Source organism: Pithys albifrons, chromosome 4 (assembly GCF_047495875.1).
Source record: "Pithys albifrons albifrons isolate INPA30051 chromosome 4, PitAlb_v1, whole genome shotgun sequence".
In the NCBI taxonomy this organism is placed as follows: domain Eukaryota; kingdom Metazoa; phylum Chordata; class Aves; order Passeriformes; family Thamnophilidae; genus Pithys; species Pithys albifrons.
Window position 1 is genome coordinate 43,003,407 of NC_092461.1, and position 19,621 is coordinate 43,023,027.

At 37.5% G+C, this 19,621-nt stretch overlaps 1 protein-coding gene across 1 annotated transcript in view; it reads left to right on the forward strand.

The window, feature by feature from the left end:
* Window positions 1–19,621, forward strand: part of EIF3H (eukaryotic translation initiation factor 3 subunit H) — an 87,985-nt gene that overhangs the window by 57,749 nt on the left and 10,615 nt on the right. The window contains exons 3-5 of the mRNA XM_071553951.1: window positions 13,126–13,293; window positions 14,794–14,893; window positions 16,295–16,444. Coding sequence (XP_071410052.1) covers window positions 13,126–13,293; window positions 14,794–14,893; window positions 16,295–16,444 — 418 coding nt within the window. The remainder of the gene's footprint in view (window positions 1–13,125; window positions 13,294–14,793; window positions 14,894–16,294; window positions 16,445–19,621) is intronic.

The following is a 19,621-nucleotide window of genomic DNA, read 5'->3' on the forward strand; positions in this document are numbered from 1 at the left end:
TTTTCTGCCTATTTAAACAGGGTGTGAGTTTAGTTCTTGGCTACTTTAAAAGAATAAGCCACACTTGGATATAAAAGTTGCAAGTGCTGTGTTGCTGAAACATTAGCTTTGGCTTGCAAAATCCTGCCATATGATGTTACAAGCCCTAGAAAGAGGAGAAATTCATCCTGACTCTCTCGTGTAGATTGACCTAAAAGCCATGAGCTTTATTTCCTAAATTTAATATTCTTAACATCTTGTGGGGTTTAATTTTGTTTAAATTATTTGGTATCTTTTGCATTTCAACTTGATGCATGATCCTAACTTGTTAGGTGCCAAAGACTGCTTGTGCAAAGGCATTACTGTCTTTCACCTCAGATATCTAACCACTCCTGTTTTTATTGATCCTCTTGCTGGGCTATGGAACAGCCTTCCTGAATCTGCCCGAATTCACTGTCTCATTGAGGACACATTGAAGAAGTTGTAACAGTGCAGGCATTGCTAGTGGTGCCCTGGGCTGTAGGAACATGACCGAATAATACCAATGGTGTTACCGTTCAATAGATACTGAGCAGTGCTGTAGCTTCTAACTAACACATGAGGATTTCTGTTTTGAGTTACCTTAGCCTGATCTCCCTAATGGTCACATTATTATCTGGGCAGTGGTCAAAAATCGTAAGCTTGAAATTTTTAGTGGGGGAGTGGCAGGGGGGACAGGCATAGAGATGAACCTTCTAATACTGCAAACAAACCCTCTGTCAGGCTTCTGTGTTTTGTTTATCACTGAGAATTTGCCTTTACATTACTTTTTCTGTGTATATAAAAGTATGGTCATGCATGTTAACATTTACCTTGGTAAATTCATCTTAATTCAATGGTTAATCCATATTGAAATACAGGAGTGTATGTGTATATTTTCCCTCTCCCTCTTCTTCCATCCCCCTCACATCTGTATGTCTGTATATGTACATACATGTACACATAAGTGAAAACAAGGAAGCTGTAAGTGATGATGATGAATCTGATTTCTTTGAGAAGGAAACGGGACCTGTAGTATCTCTGTTACACAGGTTGTCCAAATCTGATACAGAAATAGTTTGAGTATTTGGAGACTATTAATGAATCAGCACAGGCTGGATCTGTCCTGACAAGATGAAATGTCATTTAGATGTACCAGGTTTTACCTTGTTTACATCTTTGTGGAAAGCCTCTGAAGACTGAACCATGCACTGCGGTAGATTCTTGTGTGTTATAAAAGGTCTGGTGTGCAGTCTCCCTTGCAGGATTCTCGTGTCAAAATGCCAGTGAGCATTTCAAAATTTTACCTGCTGGCTTTCCATGGCACCTGTGCTATAAGTTGCTAACCCTGTGTTAAAGAATCCTATTGGAGTTATTTGGAAGTCTGTGCTGTTATGCCTGAGGCTGTACACTTTTAAAGCCTTAACTACCTTAATATTCTTTCACTAGTTAAATGTTGCACATGCTAATTAATCGATAGCTGCTATGTCAGCAGTCATGTAAGGGAACCCCATACAGTGATGTATTAGTGATGTTCTTGAACATTTCTCAGTTGGAATTGGCATAAAAACAAGGTTTCACCTAATGAAGCATAACATACTTCCTCAGTTGATTAGCTCTAAAATTCTTAATACCTTGTTTTTCTTCTGACATCAGTGCCTCACTGTATGGATGAGACACGTGGAAAATTTGGATGTCATCAGTTCTGCATGATGAATTTCTGGTCAGAATTTCATGTCTCCCATCACATGCCTCTTGCTGCATCCATGGCCACTGAATAAATTCTTCAATCTCCAGTACCCTACTGATGCCATCACCTGTCATGTTGACATTTATTATATTAATAATAATAATAATAATTAAATATTATTATATTAATAAATAATAATATATGTAACATGTAGAGAGTGAAGTAGGCTAGTTTTCACATGGAGGAAGAGACAACCTCTATCAGAATTTGATTTGAACTGCTGTTTCTTGGTGCAGCCAACAGCTTCCAAAATGATTGTGTCATGACTGTTGGCAGGGAGGACTTAATAAAAAAGCATAGGTTTTCATGAGATCTGAAAATGTCTTGTCATCTAATTGCAGTAATTTAGGAGTCTTTTAGGCAAATTCTTTCACAAGGTTTGAACTGTTGGTTTTACTCTTCCTCCAAAACTGAAGTTTTTTTCTTCAGGCTCCTTAGAAAATGTAATCATTGTCTTCTACTCTTGAGCCCACCTAAAATCAGTTTCCTTCATATTGTTTCACAGACTCAAAACTGTATCCTGAAGAGAATTGAGAACAGCTCTTGGTAGCCAGTATGCTACCATAAAACACTAATGTACCTCTTATGAATATTTTAATATAATTTAAAAAAAGACAGTTGTTTGATGTACTTAGTTATGGCTCTCATTAGGTATCAGCTCACTATGGATCCATGGCCTCCACATGTGTAATGCAAACCTTTCGCTTCATCTACAGAAATCTTTGGGTGTAGGGATTGGTTACCCTTTTGTAAGCCTGCATGTTAAGAATCTTTTGTGTTAGAGTTAGATAGTAAAAGTTGATTTTTTTTCCCCTCTCTTTTAAAGAGTTGCCCAGTGATAAGTGGTGTTGAATGTGTCTGTCAGCAGACAGTGGCTGGATCTGTAGCTCAAGAACTGAACCAGCAGGGAACTCGTCACTCAGATCTGTCTGCAAGCTAAAGAAGGGCAAAGATTTCTGTTGTGGCAGGAATTGCAAGCAAGAGGTTTTGACTTATTTTTTTCTGAAAGTCAGTGCATTACAAAGCAAATATCTGACCCTGAATCTCGTAGTGGAGAGATGTTTTGTCATTTGTCTACTGGGTAGGACTTTGCCTGGATTCTGACTTACTTGTAGCTTGTGTGAATTAAAGTTACGTTGCTCATGGCTTGGAGACTTTGCCAAGGAGTGCATGTAGAGATCGTAGAGCAGAGATCCAAGTGAAGCTGCCCTTGGTTGAAGCTTTCATACAGTTTAATCGTTGCTCTCTAAGCTGGTCAGATGGGATGTCTCACTTCTTGTTGATATCATGGACTGTGAAATGGCTGCCTGATCAATGGGATGTGTTGGAGTTGTCAGGTGGAGTTTTGAGAGTGTGGTAAGAGGTGAAATGTCCTTGTGACACTGTGTTCATGTAGGTATTAGACAAGACTCTTAGTTACTGGTAGGGGTGAGAGTTAAGTGCTATTCTTACTGAAAATAAAGAAATTAATGAGGCAATTTACAGCTGTTTGCTCAGTAACAGCCCCTGGGCTGGATAGAACTGGTAGACTTTGTAAAATTGATGTGAATTTTGGGAGTTGTGTGGGGTCCTCTTTTCTTCCTGAAAAGAGCAGATGTTGACTGCTTTGAGCCATCCTGGTGCTTGAGGAGGTCTTACTTTGCACAGTTGGCCTCCAGTGGAAGAAGCTGGAAGGCCAATGCTGAAGACACACTCGTTTTTCTTCTTTGTTTTTCTTTTTTTAACAAGTGTACTTAGTGTGTTGGAAAGCCAGATACTGTGTAATTTTGATTTAAGTGGTGGGTTTATAGGGGTAGCGACCATGTTGTGCTTTCTTCACTGATTCTCTCTACAAGATGTTTAGCAGTGTTACCACTACATCATGGTCTGATGGAGGTCACAGAAAACAAATAGTTTCTGTAACTTTCAACTGAAGAAAGAGGCTGTAGCAATGATTTTTCTTTTGATGAATCCTGATTTGCTATTCAGGAAAGTTGTTATATGGAGCTGTGTCTGCTCCAGTGTTCAGACCACATTTTGTAAGCGTGAAATTTAAGAACATATGAGAAAGTCTTGAAAACAGACGTGTGCTATTCAATACCAAGCCATCAGAAAACTGCTTGATTTGTTGTATCTGGTAACAGAAGATGGGTGTTTTGACTTTATTAAGCTCACAAGAAGAGGATATTCCTCTTTTTCCCATTACCCTTTGAATTTCTGCAGTGCAAGCAATGAATGGTACAAAATACCCAAACTTCGAAGTTTTACAAAGATGAAAAGTCTTTTTCTGCATTTCAAGGGAAGGTGAGAAATTTAAAAACCCCGAAACCCCTTTTGTGAAGTTGTCATTTTTCTTCACTTATTGAAAAGTTATTAACAAAATGAGAGTGTTGTGTGCTGTATGACTTTACTGATTTTGAAAATGGAGGGATTTGTGAGTTGTTTCCATTTCATTGTGTGTTCTGCTTTCAAATTGTTGAATATGAAAATCTGCGTTACATTAAAAAGTAAAAGTGACTGTGTAATTCATTAATCTTTAAACATTTCCAAATTTTCCCAGATAATTGAATAACCTCTCTGAGTGTTTATGTAATATAAAATTTCATAGAAGTACATTAAACTGATTGACATTTATATAGAAAAGGAGTTAAAGTTTCACCACAGTTCTCTGTTATTGTGTGCTTAATTGCTTTGTAATTTGGAGCACGAAGATAGATATGTTGATGTTTTGTAAAAAAAGAACTTTTATATATTACTGTAGCCTCCATAAAGTAAAGAAGCAAAAATCAATGGTCAGTAAAGAAACTGCAGGAATCTTAACAAAACTTTAAAACCCCACATTTTTTAAAGGAGATACTTACTTAGATATAAAGTTACTATAACACAAAGTTGTGTTTTGACCATGCCGATTCCTTTTCATGCCTTTAATCCTACTTTCCATTCTAGCAGCTAGAATGATACTTATTGGACAAAATTGGTGTAAGTAAAGGTTTCAAGGTGCCGAAGTTCATGGGAATACACTCCTAATAGAAAGCAGTTGATGCTTTCATTAGGCATGTGATGTTTATTTGGAAATGAGATAGCATCTTCCTGTTCTTTTACAAGGAAAGCCAGAATTAGGTTGCCCAGATGGCATTTTTAGTAGTACGATTTACTGCTGTCATGGCAGTACAGCCTGACTGAAACTCTTTTTCTTGATAAAGATTTCAATCCCATATAAAATTTGTCTTCCATCAATGTAAAAATAGTCTAAGCCAAATGGATGCTCAGAGAAGAATAATGTCTACCTGCCCTGTAGGAAAAGATGGAGGATTAAATGGCGAGTGTTTATAAGATATTGTGAAGATGGAGCTTTCTAGATAAATGCCAAGAAAGATACTCCAATTACATGGCAGAAAGTCTGCAAAAGATCTTGCCTTTTCTTCTGGCCATTGCTTCTTAAAAATAATTGACAACAAAATAGTTGAAATATATTGCTTGATTTCAAAGTTGAATGTCAAGATGCTTGTTTAAAATGGATTCCTGAACTAAAACATGCTTTTTGTAAACTCCAGTGTTTTAATATTTGTTAAAGATAGTATTTTAATGCTTTTATCCTTTGGAATAATGTTGCATACCTTAGAAGACAGTTTTGCAAGTCACCTGGGCAGTCCTGCCCCTCATATTTAGAATATTCTTGAGGCTTGGGTGTGTTTATTTAAAAACAGAAACAGATTTCTGTTATCTTGAATTGTGTAGAGAATTGTGTGGTCAGTGAGATTTATTTAGCTTGTCCAAAGGCTTATCTGAATATTTGCTCATGAGTTAATAAAATGATATAAAAGCTTGATGGGTTTGATTGCCTCCTAATTTAGTGTTATGTGCTTAGACCAGAGCCCCAAGCTCGCTGTCAGAAAACTCTGGGTGAGTGCCAGCACATGTGCAGGAAGTGGTGTGCTTCCTTTTGCTACTTTCCCGTTGTCCTGTCACGCACATCCCTGTGCTTTCCCCATTCTCTTCTTTTACTCACTTGCTGTGAAAACTTGCCCTCTTTTATACCCAGCAGTGACAGAGCTGCCCTTGCCTACCTTGCCCCGCTTTGGCAGGAGCTGTGTCCTTGTGCTGGCCTCTGTCTTGGAGCCACCTCTGCAAAGCACAAGGTGGTGATGGGCAGTCACTGCTTGCCTTGGTGGGGTGTCCCAGACTCCAGTCAGTTATCCCTGCCCCGCTGCCAAGGCTTTGGTCATCAGCTCTTGTGGGGACTGTCCTTGGGCAGCTGCCGACTAACCTGGTAATCAGTAATGGTCTGGAGATACGTGCTTACACTGGGGTAAGTATCTCCAGACAGAAGCACTCCAAATGTTGTTTTTTACTTTATTATGTTCTGTTACATTTCATTTTTCACCTACTGATAGTGATATCTCCTCTGGGCGTCCTATACTTTTTTCTGTAGAGCACAATTAATATCACACAGTGCTGTCGTAAAACTAACATTGAATTGTGATCAAGGTTAAAAATGAGTGAGTTTACTGAGCATACATAATGAGTTGTTATTTAAGAGTTTTTCCTCTTCTGTTTCTCCCCTTCTTTCTCATAACATGAAGAACCTTTTTGTTTTAAAAAAGCATTAAGGCACAAGCAAAGCCTCAGTTGCTGTAATGAGCATTCACTCAGAAGATGTTTGGGCTTGCTCTCACTAGAGCAGGAGTATTGGTGGCATAGATAGGGCTGCTTGTTACACATCTGCATTCAGTGTATCTCATGCCTGTACAAAAATGCAGATTTGTGAACATACAGTTTTTTCACCACAGTTACAAACTCATTAGAACACAACAGTTCCTTAAAAACAAATTTAATTTTCGGCCACATATTTTCTGCCCTTTTTTTCATTCTTGAATTTAGCAATTAAAATGGAGTTGAATTAAGTCTTTGGACTTGCTTTTGGTTTTGTGGTCTTATGACTGACTATGACTCTTGGACTTTTGCCTATTTTCAGGTGATTTTTTCCCCATCCAGCTACTCACAGGCCCTGGTCTGCTTAGCTTCCAAGTTTAGAGGAGATCAGGTGCTTTCAGCCCAGTATAGCGAAAGTGCATAAAATACAGTACTGTTTTGTAACCCTGACTTGATATTTCAGAGGAGGAAATTAATATTATTGAGGAAGGCAATATTTACTTTTAATTTTTTTTTCTCCCTGAATAGGAGAATTGTTGAGTTACTGAGCTTGTGCATTTGTCAGGCGAAGTCTGTGTGAGGTGGTTGGATATAGATAAAAATCTGCAAGTATTTGTGCACGTATGTGGCATGTACTTTTGCTTAAGAAATGTATTTCAGCAGTATCTAAAGGCTTTTTCAGATAAAAATGTTGTCTTTGCTGGGATTAATTGTGGATTCTTGTTTCTCTCTGCCCATCCTTTTTATTTGTATTTTTTAACCAGGACAAGTTGGTTGTGGTATTACTTGTATTTGTATCTTCACAATTGGAATTATCAATAGATGCAGTTATTGTGATTCATAGTTTTTTAGACAATTAATTGAGATTGTGTGTGTGTAGGGAATTGAATTAATCTGTTGTCTTCATAATTCTCTGTGCTAAATTAAATTAAATAAATCAGTTTTCCTTCTTTTCAAATGCATATGCTGGCTCCTTGAACTAGCATCTGCTAACTTGGTTAGTCATTGAAGATACTGTCTGAAGCATACATGTGGTTTGGCAAAGTGAATATGTATAGAAAAACCCAAATTTTTTGTGCTGTGAAGTGTATAGCACTTGTTCAGTATGCATGCCACCACATGGTAGCACTTCAAAAGAGACAAGTTACTGCCTTAAAATACCATCCACATTAGTAGCAGTGCTATAAGGGATATTTTAGCTCTTCTTCAATTAAGTTTGGCCAGATTGATCAAAATTTGCATGTTCATGTTGCCAGTTAAATTCAGAGAAGTGTTAGTGGAGAGGCTGGATGCTGTCTCTTCTGGTGGACTGTCGTGTCCCTTGGAAAGTATGCCTAGTCCTAAATAAAGTTTTGGTAGTTGTAGTTCATCTGTCTTCTGGGTGCTCAACATTCTGCAAGGAAACAATATTCATCTTCAGGTTTGAGGAGGGTCAGGAAACAGGAAAGGCCCACGTTTTTCCTTGAACCAGTGACTTGCCCTCATGAAGGCATGTGCAACTTTTGCTGTTTGAGAACATGGTTAAAGGACAAATTTGTACAACGGTGTCCTGGGTTGAGCTGGCAAAACGCCAGCTGTCCAGGACAGAGTGAAAAGGGTCCCTCCTGCCCCCAGCCAGCTAAGGAAGAGAAGAGGGAGAGGGAATAAAAAAACCTCAAAACCAGGTTTATGCTGAAACTAACTACATGTATTTATACAGAAAAGAGAAAATTAAAAGGAAACTACAATATAACACACACTCACACAAGTTACATATATATAACAAGGAATAACTTCCCACACCCCAATTAATACAAAGCCCATTACTCTAAATTCATAAGCACTTCAAAAGACACTCAGCAAGAAAGTATAACAACAAAATATTTCTACTTCCCTGAATGCAAACAAAATGCAAGCAGAGGCAACAGAAGCAGGGCCTAGCATAGTAGAGGAGCTGCTAGATGTCTTCCTCTTAGTGCAGCCATGATGGAACTAACTAAGCCACTCCCATACACTGGATTTTACCCCCTTTGAGATGATGTAGTATGGTATGGAATACAAGATTATTGGCTGGAAGAAGTCAGCTGTTAGCTAGCTCAGCCCAGCGTAAATCAGCTGACAATCCTAGGCCTAGCTGGACTTTAGAACCTAAGTTTAGGCCCACCTGGCTAAACCCATAACAAACGGGAGTCAAGACAAACATTTAACTGTGAAATGCAGACAGAAGGCTGCACAGATGTTCGTGGTTTGTAGGAAAGAGTTGGTTGTTGCCTCCTTTGTCCAGGGCCCACTGCAGCAAACTGGGGGATCAGTCAGGTTATGGGATGTAATAGGGGGGTACAAAGTTCTGTCACTTTGGTAGGGCTTGGCTTTTTAGGAGACATGTTGGTTGCTACTCTTAAAACCAGAGGGTTTCATAAGGCATATCAGCTTCAACGATGTTTGGAAATTAAGGCCTTGAGCATCTGAGGTGTCATCAAATGTATTGCCTCCAGACTACCTTTGATCAGGGTCTCACATGTCACAATGTTTACTGGCAGTCGGAATGTGGCCAGACTGAAATGCATCTCCTCTGATGGTAACGATAACTATGTAAGGACTAAATTTCAGCAACATGCACATGCGTGTGTGACCCCATGAGAGGCAAATTCTAAGGAATTGTTTGTAAAGAAACAATTTAGTGATAAGTAAACTTGCATCATGGATCAGGGTGCTGCAAGAACATTTGTTTTGGAAGTGTTTTAGGAATAATCTGTTACTTCCAGAAAGATGTAAATTTGCCAGTTGTTGTAAACTCCAAGGTCTTAGATTTGTTTGGACTTTGAAGTAATCATAGGTAGGTTTTTTCAGTGCTTCAGCTGATTTGACCTAGTCTTAATTTAGGTTTTGAAACGGGGAAGTTTTTGACCAAGAATATTTTAAGGTATAGAAAACATGAGTTGTCCCAGTGTTGAACAGGTCATCACATCAGAGTTCAATTCTTGGCCTTATATCTGATATAGTGTATAATTTTTATGTTTTTTTGTTGGTAAGGTAGGGTATATATCTCCTACATGTGAAAACCCAGATAAAGTTTTTAATGTTGCAAATACTTTTTAGGAAAGAAAAATGTCTTTATGTTATTTTAGTATTTTCTTTAATATTTTACCTTTATTAAAACAAATTGAGTTCAGGGGAAAAATATCCACCAAACTACTGTAATAGGGTTTACTGTCAAGGTTTTTTGTTTGAGGCATTTTGATATTATCAATACAAGTTCACACAAGTCAGTCATATTCAAGCAAAACACCCACATTGTATAGTTTTGCCCTTTTTCTGCTTTAGACAAACTATAGTGACACTTTCTAGCTTCATTAATTCCCCCATTTGTTTGCAAACTAAATAAAAATCACCCTTTAGAGGAAGGAGGGTTTTTTTAATAACAGCAAAAAAGAGAGACTTCTGTTAAATTAAAAATCCACACCAGAAATGTGCCCAAGAGATGGATGATGGCTCAGGAGACAAAGATTGTGCATTCTCAGTGCAAACAGCACCACTGAGAAGGACAAACACAACTCTTGGCTTTCCTCCTCATGAGGACACTTTTGAACAAATAATTTGCTTTAAAATGTAGGTACACTACATTTAAATGTTGGGGAAAGGGGGGAAGCATCCTGGTCTGGTCATTCCCCTGCGCTTTTCTTTGCTCACCTCAGTTCTGAGCACTCTCAGACTTAGTGGCACTTTTTAGTGGCACCTTTGCAATGTGGCTTTGGAAGGACTGTGACATGAAACAGAGAATTCATTCGATAAAGTGCACGGACAGTCCCAAATCCTAGCAGATTGAAGACTGGGTAGAAGGAGGAGAAAGCTCTTGCCCAGTCTGTGCTAAACTTCTAGGTAGAAAGGTGATGTTCTGTGGATTAGGCAAGTGATGTAAAGAAACAGTGGTAACGGTATCAGCAAAAGGAACTTGGGAGCTGTTATCCATTTGTGCAAGTTGGCAGCTTGTTGGAGCTATCTAGCTACTAATACATGTTATAAAATATATATGTTTGGTTAAAAGAGTTTCCATTTCTCCCTGGTGGGGACTGCATCATGTTTTAATTTCTGCAGTTGTTTTCCTAAGGCAGAGATGTTAGCTATTGATGCTTTATTGGTTCTTTGACATTTTTTCCATTATTGCCTTCATTATCATCTAACTGCTAACAGTCATGAGAGGAGGAATTGCTGACTTGAAATCTGGATAGTTTTCAGTGAGTCCTTTTTCTTCTGGACAATATTACTTACCTCGTTCTCAGTTAAATGTTACTGGTTGTGGTGTGTTTGAGGAAAGAAGTTATCCTGGAACTTGGTTACCTCTCAGATGAACACTTTTAGGAGTATGATATACCTTATTCAAGTATGTAAAAGATTTGGAGGTTTTCTTAGAGTATTCCTGCTCTTGAATATTATACTTCCAAGGGAGAAATTATTTGGATGTGTCAACCACGTGATTTCATAGGAATCTATGTCTGAGTATTTTTTCCCCATCATTACATGACCACCTCTACTTTGACACAATTACAATTACAAAGAATTGCCACTGCAAACAACAGTCTAGTTTAGCTATCTAAAAGTCCACATTTAGTTTTATTCTCACAAAATCTTTTATCTTATTCAGCTGCTTTTGAAAATCTTTTCTCATTTTTCCTCTTCATGGCTTTGTTTGGCTAGAAAGGATCTAACTATAATTTAATTTTTTATCATGTTGTAGCAAGTCATGTGACAAGCAAGCTTTACTTGCTTTCCACACAGATACACCTTTGAAAAGCTTGTTTTAACCAAAATATTTAATTCTAGCTACATTTAATAACTGGATCATATGCTTTTTCAATTCAAAATTGTGGTCACACCTGGAATATTTTAGTTTGTTCTGAGGGAGGTCTGTGTTCATTGTTTTAATTGTAAAATCTAGAAACTTACCATCTTACCCCCAAAAACTTCCACCAAAACCTTTTAATTTTAAGGACTGAGATTCTTAGACAAGCTGAGTCTTAACTTTGCTTTTGAGAGAAATGTTGAGCTGCTAAAGCATCTGGACTGCTGGGTAAGGAGCTTCAGACTGACCACTGTTTCTGCGAGTTGGACTATGAACTTACTTTGATATGGCAAAGGGAAAGGTTTTCATTCTGACTTTGAAACAGCTGTTTGATCAGTTCTGCAGGCCAGAAGGATGTAGATAGGCCTTGGTTTAGGGACAGGCACATGGTACGAGCCTTTCCTTTGCGGGCGGGCTGTCAGGGCGTTTCAGACTGAGGCCTGGATGGCTGCGCTGGATTAGTTTTGGGATGCTGTATCATCATGGTGCTCTGGATGAAACACTGATTTCAAGTCATTTCTATTGAGATTAGGATACTATGAAATAGAATGCAATCACCAACATATGCTGATACAAGTCTGCAAGGGTTTATATAAGTGCTTATAAGTGTTACTTTAAAAATACAGTCAGTCAGATATGGCAATTTAATGGAAAGGGCTAGAGACTGCAGAATGTCGTTTGTGCTGTAAGAGTGGGTGATAAGTTGAAAAAATATTTGTCCAATCTTGAAAAATGCCTCCTTGTATCTTTAATATGTTTGGATTTTTTTTTCCTTTTGAAAGAATATGAAGTAGGGTCTCAACATGTAGCACATTCTGCCTCTAATGAATTTTCTTTCTTTTATAATGAATATCTTATTTTCATCTGCACAAGGTGAAGTCTTGAAAAAAATTAACAAAAATGAATGGATAAAGGGTGTTGTGTTTTATCTTTGTAAATTTTGCAGCTGCAGACAAAACTTAGGATTGTGTAGTGTTGTTGCTTTTGATTTCCTGTTGCTTGCCTCTGAGTGTTGGTTCATCTGATAATCACATTGAAATCTGTTTCCTTAAATTTAACCAGCAGGCATCGTGTCTGTCTGTTTAAAAGGTCTGATAACTGATAAGTAGTGTTTTTCTGCTTGATGGGATTATGTTAAATATTCCTGAATAGAATTCTGTTCCATCAAGGTGATCTGTTTCAATGAAGCATTTTAGTAGAAATAGAATTTGTGTTGGTACAATGAAACGTTACAGCTGTTGGAGTAAAACATCTGACAAAATAATTGTTCTCTACCGTTTAAAGTAACTTACTGTATATAGATGTGTGTGTATTATATACAATAATATGTACATATATGCATACTTTGCCTTTATATACATCTAAAAAGAAAAAACAGGGTTGAAAATTGGAAGATAAATGCAATCAAAACTATCTGACAGCTATAGCTGGTCCCCCAAACTCTTAACATAAATGTCTTTTTTTGTTGTGAAAAAGACACAGGTAGTTTATAATCTCTTTCTTATACTCATTAAATCATTCTCCTTTTTATTCCAAAAGTTACCTAATTCCAGACAGTATTGCAACATGTCATAGTATGTCTGTGTTACTAAATGGTCAAATGTTACTGCTTAATGAAACCCAGTATCATTTTTTATGAATCAGCAAGGTAATGCACACTGTAAATGACGTGTAACAGTTTGTTGATCACTTGTGCAATTAAATGCAGCTGAAAAAAGTTTACTTACTCGGGCTGGTCTTACTCTCATTCTCTGAGAAAGCTCTGGATTTTAATAAAGACAGTCCAGCAGCGAGGAAACAAATTTATAGGAAGTTGCAAAAATTGAAAATAAGAAAATACGATTTACTCATTTCATATCAAGCTTTCTCTCTAAATAGTACAGGTTGTGTAAGTTTACTTTTTAAACATACTTTTTATTTAATCTAGTTCAATACCAGATGGAAATGATGCGAAGCCTCCGCCACGTAAACATTGATCATCTTCACGTTGGCTGGTACCAGTCCACGTACTATGGCTCTTTTGTCACTCGTGCCCTCCTGGACTCCCAGTTCAGCTACCAGCACGCAATTGAGGAGTCTGTAGTTCTCATTTACGGTTAGTATGAGGTTTCCTTTATTATTCTTTTCCCCTCTTAATATTATTACTACTATTTTTGTATTCTGTCTTTTGCCTGTAAGAGTAGCCTGGCAGGCCTTTTCAAGTAAATACCAACCCTGTGTCTACGGCAGCCTCAGCAGCAGCTAAGTCTAGACAGGGTTTCCTTCTTTCTGTTTATTTTTCTTGCTATCAGAGCCCTGATGTGTACGTTTTGGAATGCTGGAGTAGCTGCTTCATTTTTATTCCTTCATCTCCCCTCCCTCGTGGAAGGGGCTGGTGGAACCCGACCAGATGTCTAACAAACCCTGCTTGCTAGCGTGTCTGGCTCTGTACGTGACTGACCAATCATCACACGAATTGCCAAGTTTTTTTTTTATACCTCTGACAGAAGCATACAAAACCTGGACTGTTTCTTAGCACAAAGATTTTTTTCTTTTCTGCCTATTTAATGGTGTTTCCTCAAGCTCTCCAGACCAGATGTTCTGTGCTGTATCAGAACCGTAGGCAATTTAACAGCTTTATAGCCTCCCCCTCCCCAAACACTCACAGTTTGCCATATCTGGCAGACTTGCATATAGTTTCCAGCTGAGAAGTAAATGTAACGTCCTGAGTATCTGTCAGAAAAAATACTAATGAATACGATCAATCTTATGAGCTGCCCCAAAATTGTTTCAGTATGTTAACAATTGGATTACAGTAAAGAACAAGTTGTTAAAGTATACTTATATTGGCTGGAAACATTGCATCATCAGACCTTGATGAATTTTCCACTTGTTTCAGTCTATTTTGGTTTTCATTTTATCACCGATTGCTAAAAGTTTTACTGTGTTAAGTTTCAGACAACATGAATGTTAACACAGCTTTTATTCTCATGTTGGCATGCTTCAGCCGTTATCATGCTGCAAGTGTTAAGCTTCTTTGTCCAAGGAATGTAACAGTTTGTTTAGAAAACTTCCCCCTAAATTCAGCAGAGTATGTCAATGCAAAACGAGTCTTTTTATATACCAGTTACGTTCTCATGCATGAAGTAGCATGGCAGCCTGATCTGAATTAGCTTATTGCTACTCTAAAGTTACATTTTTTAAAATATAAAATGTAGTTTGATGAATATTTTAATTTACTGCATAATGACTGGAGGGAAAAATCTTTACTTAAATGAGGTTGCTCTTACATAAGTTCTGTGGGTAATTCATATGAAAGAGAAGAAAATGTGAATTGGACCTTTAATAAGGAAATAATGTGAGTAGAATAGGTCTAGATTCCACATGTTCTCCAAGTTAAGTTTACTAATTGGCCTCACTATGTATGGTTGGATGTATTTTACATTGGACTACAGTAGGATTGCCTCTGCTATAGTGTCTTTTTTGTGTTTGATCTCCTCTTTTTATTTAATAGGATGACTTAGTTATTTTCCTCCTGTTTTTCACTCAGATATTTAAAAAGAAGAAGGCAGTTTGGGTTTGTTAATAATATTCTTCCTCCGTTTTTAATTAATAGATCCCATTAAGACTGCCCAAGGGTCTTTGTCACTGAAGGCATATAGGCTGACTCCCAAACTGATGGAAGTTTGCAAAGAAAAAGACTTCTCTCCGGAAGCGTAAGTAACTTCAAAGAATGTTTTCTCAAGAGTTTGCTGAATTTGGGATGCAGGATGGTACATGGAATAATGAAACACTGTATTTTAAAATCTCATGTAATAGTGTAATCTATATAGGTAGTGATCATGTAATCTGTGTGGGTAGTGATAGACGTGGACTGATACCAGGAGCTGAGCAGGCATGGAAGTGACTTGTCTTTAGGCATCTGTGTCGGTGGTGGAACTGTAACTGATTTTGGGGCTAGTCAGTGGACGTACTGTAAGGACCATGGAGAAGACAGTTGTATCTGGGAACAGAGCCAAAAATAGACTAAAAGAAGTGGAGGAAGGGAAATAGCTGGTCTGTCTTTAAGCTCTTTTTTTTTTCCAGAAGGAAAGTAGAGCAGGTATTCTGAAATAGCTGTTGCTGTGTATTTGTTCCAAATTAACTCCCCCATGTGGACACAATCTTCTGGAGTGGAGCAGGATAATTACTGTTTGAAAAGATTAGCTGTGTGTTACAGATGTAGGCTTTAGCTGGCATCCTTTTCCTCCAACAGCTTGGTGTTCAATAGCAAAAGCACAAGCACTTGTAAAAATTGCGTAGTTGAGGAAAAACGTAATCATTTCATTGCTTGGTGTCTAAACATTTCCACGATGAACAAACAAATCTGTGATTAGTCCAAAAAAAATACTTAAAAGAAGAAGGGATGGGGGGAAGGCAAAAAGCAAAAATTTTAATTCCAAAATCCAATATGGATACAAAGAAGTTAAGGCTATATTTCCTTAGAAACTTGTAGATCATGCTTTTATTTCCAGATTTTATGAAAGGTATTACTGTCTCTTATAAAGCAATAGCAATACCTTTTTATGTGTATGTTGTAAAAAAATACACCCTGGAAGTTTATATTTTAATATTCACCATAGAATTTAGTTACTTCAAAACATACGCTATTTTGTGAATCTGATTTTTTGGTCAGTAAAAATTGTAATTATTCAGCTATTGGGTCGATTTTTCATTGTATTAGTTATGATTTTAAAGGTATTTTAGTGTCATGTGGTAACTAAGTGTTCACTTTTATTCAAGAAAACCTGATGACCGGGACATCAGTAAAGTATTTTGGAAGCGGCAGAGTTAATCCTGTCAGTAGTCTCTTGCTGGAGGCTTTTTTGTGTAGGTAATGTATTAGCAAGCAAGGCAGCTGTTTGACTTCAGAGTTTTTCCTAGAGCAGCTTTTCGTAGTTTTTGTAAATGTGAGGTTTTGCCATGCAATGCGCTCTTAGCAAAACTTCCTCTTGTTAGATTGTGAAACTATGACAATTAAGTGCTTTTACAAAATTGCCAATTATTGGAGCAGCAATTCAATGAAGATGAGAGGTATTGGTTGTATTAGTAAATATTCTTTAACTTTTTTTTCACAGCTTGAAAAAAGCAAATATTGCATACGAAAACATGTTTGAAGAAGTGCCCATTGTAATTAAGAATTCATACCTGATCAATGTGATGTTGTGGGAACTGGAAAAGAAATCTGCAGTAGCCGATAGACATGAATTGCTCAGTCTGGCTAGCAGGTAAGTACTTGTTACAGTAATGGATGTACTTTTATTCACTTTGCCAAACCACAGTTGAACACCTTGGGTGAAATCCCAGTCTCATTACAGTCGATGGAAGCTTTGCCTTGACTTTTAATGGGGTTAACACATTACCATTCATGTTCTTTTGCTGAAGGAAAATTGCATGGTAAAACTGTAGCATTAGATTCAGGGACTAAATTCAGCCTGCAATGTGCATATACCTGCACTGCTGGCAGTGTGTATTTCTTCAAGAAAACATGGGCACTCAGAAAATTCAGGCAAGTAGATCTGTATATAAAAATCGGTTCTGTTAAATATTCTTCAAGAAATTAAACGAGTTATTTTAATAAAAAAGAAAAGGCAGTTGTTTTACTTTGGAAGCAGGGTGAATTTGAAAATAACATAATAAAGGCTCTGAAAAACTGACAGAAATGCTCAAACTGATTGTCATGACAGCCAGCATTCACTAAGTCAGAAATTGTTTAAGTTTCCCAAATGATTTTCTCATAACTCTAAGAATAACTTTTTGTTCTCATAGTGATTTGCTCTGAAAATACACTCTTGATAGCAGAATGAGCATGACTTCTAGCAGTATTATAAAAAATTTGGTGGTGGTTAAATCTTATGCAACACAATACAGTTAACTGGATTGGGCTGACCAAAGTAACCAGATACACAGAATGATGTAGTATCTTGTTGTATGTGAAAACTGGGTTGTGTTCTTTAATAGGTTTTTGTGGTACAACACTTTCCTTTTACATTAAGGTGTTGTCTGCCAAGGTTCTGATCCTACTGGCCTCTTTCCTTTTTCATTTTTTCTGCTGCCTGCTGCCCCCACCCTTCCCCCATGTAAGACTGAAGTTAATGGATCCATATTTCTAGTGGAAATTTTCCACCCTCTCTACTTGAGCTTATGTGGATGTGTATTGAGGGATCTGATAGCTTTTGGAGGAAGTGGTCTAGAGAGAACAGGTATCAGGTTGAACTCTGCTGCGGAATTTACAGATGTCACAAGTAATACTTAGTCAATAATTCTGTCCAGTAAAGGTGTGACTTTGTAATTAATGAAGTGAAGAACTTTGGCCTGTCTGACTTCGAAGGCTTTTTGTCAGGCTCTTTGTTTCCATGGTCAAAGATCACAAAGCTTATCCCATCTGAGGATCTGAGGGTGGGCACTGGATGTAGGAGGTGACAATGATTTGACTTCTTGTGAGCTCCATCACTTTAGTGTGAAAAGGAGAACCGTGCTGAGGATACAGCAGGTTTCCAGGTGATCTGACAGCCCTTAGTTGTTTCTGTGGGTTTGCTTCTGTAGGAAGGGCTGGGATTACCCAGCACCCTGGATCCTAGCAAGGGCTGCAGCTGGTCACACAATGCATTTCTGGAAATGGAAAGTAATTTGAACAGATCACAAAAGACAGGTGAAGCTTTTCATTACCTTTACATCTTAAATGGTAGCTGTTCTATATCATTGCCCTGACTCAAGATAAGAGATAAGAACTTTACAAATTGTTTTCTCTTCTGAAATGATGGTGTTAAAAGTCTGGTGCAAGACAGGCTTTCGTGTTGGTCCTCATATCAGCAAAGGGAATGAGAAGTGAACAAGAAAAACATGAGCCCAAAATTTACACAGACTTTCCTGGAAGATTTTTCTGGCTCACCTGATCTATTTAAGGAATTTAAGGTGCTTAGTTTGGTTTGAAGGAGGGAAAGTTTTGGAAATTACCCCAGTGGGTTGTTTGGAGGGTTTTTTATGTGTCCGTTTTTAATATTTGATACCTGCTTTTAGTTACCATGCAGGTTACATTCAGTGATATCTTACATTGGTATAACTCAGCAGCTGGCAAATTAAAACATTGTAATGTTTGTTTATTCAAGGTAGAGTGACTGGTACTGCCTGATGAAATATTTAACTAGTTTTTACTTGAATTCAGCTATGAAAGTTACTCAGTCAAAGAACATATATTGCCTGAAGTAGAGGAGTTCAAACCCCACTATTTTGGAGTTTTATTTTCACTTTTCTGTATTTATTTTCACATGTCCTTATTTTTGTCATTCAGCAGCTGTGGCTAAACCATTTCAGATAGCAACTTCTAATTTTTGTGCCTGTCTTTTTCACTTAACTTTGCTATTGTTGCTGTTGTTGACAGTAACTTCAAGGCTACTTTTTGGTCTTGGCTTTGTTTTTGTTTTGTTTTGCAGGTTTTTTCTTTGTTTTGTTTAGGGTTTTTTGGTGGTGGTGTTGTTTTTTTTTTCTTTGTGGTTTGGGATTGGTTGGGCTTTTTCAGGTTTTTGGTGGGATTTTTTCGTTTGTTTGGGAGCATCCCTGAAACTTTTAATCTTCTGAAGCAACAGTTTTGGACATAAAATTGTTCACCCATAGTTCCTTTCCTCTGGAGAGTTTGCCTCATCAAGATTCTCACATGTTCAGCCACCCACCTTGTCTGAGGTTGAAGCTCTATCTGTCTGAGGTACTTTGCCTGCACCTTAATGTCTTTCTCCTTTTGAAGTACATTTATGATGATTGTATATCATAGTTTTCTTTTTGGGGGGCAGAAATATGTGTTTCTCTTGTGAAATCTGAATTAATTGTAATATTCTAGACAAAGAAGTTGAAGTCAGAGTAGCACAAGGGTAGCAATAGCAAGTACAGGCCTTTTTCTCACACTGTTCCCCTCCTGCTACCCTTAAAGACCAAAATGTCTTGAAGACCTTGGAGCACTGCCAGTCTTTTGATAGAGACTCAAGAATTAAAATCCTGTCAGATAATGTTCCAGATCTTCAGAGAAATAATTGCAACCAACTTTCTTATTCTCATCCGTCTCTTCCTTATTCTATTGATGATCTAGTTTAAATTAAAAAAAGCTTTTTTGTGGTCTAGCTTCATAATAGGGTTGTTCTATAATATCTCAATTTGTCTCAAGCAATTTTTCTAATAGTGTGCGTCAGTAGAAGCAAACATGTGCTGAACATTTACTGCACTAACATCTACTTGGCAGATACATTTTTCAAACATTGGATGTGGTATTTTTGCAAAAGTGACATAAGGAGGGTTCCTTTGGCTTTTGAAAACAATATTAACCTTTATACATTGTACTGCTTATTCAAAAATCTCAATGTGCTTAACAGATTATTAAGATAATTATGAAAAGCTCTAATTTGCAGATGGGGAAA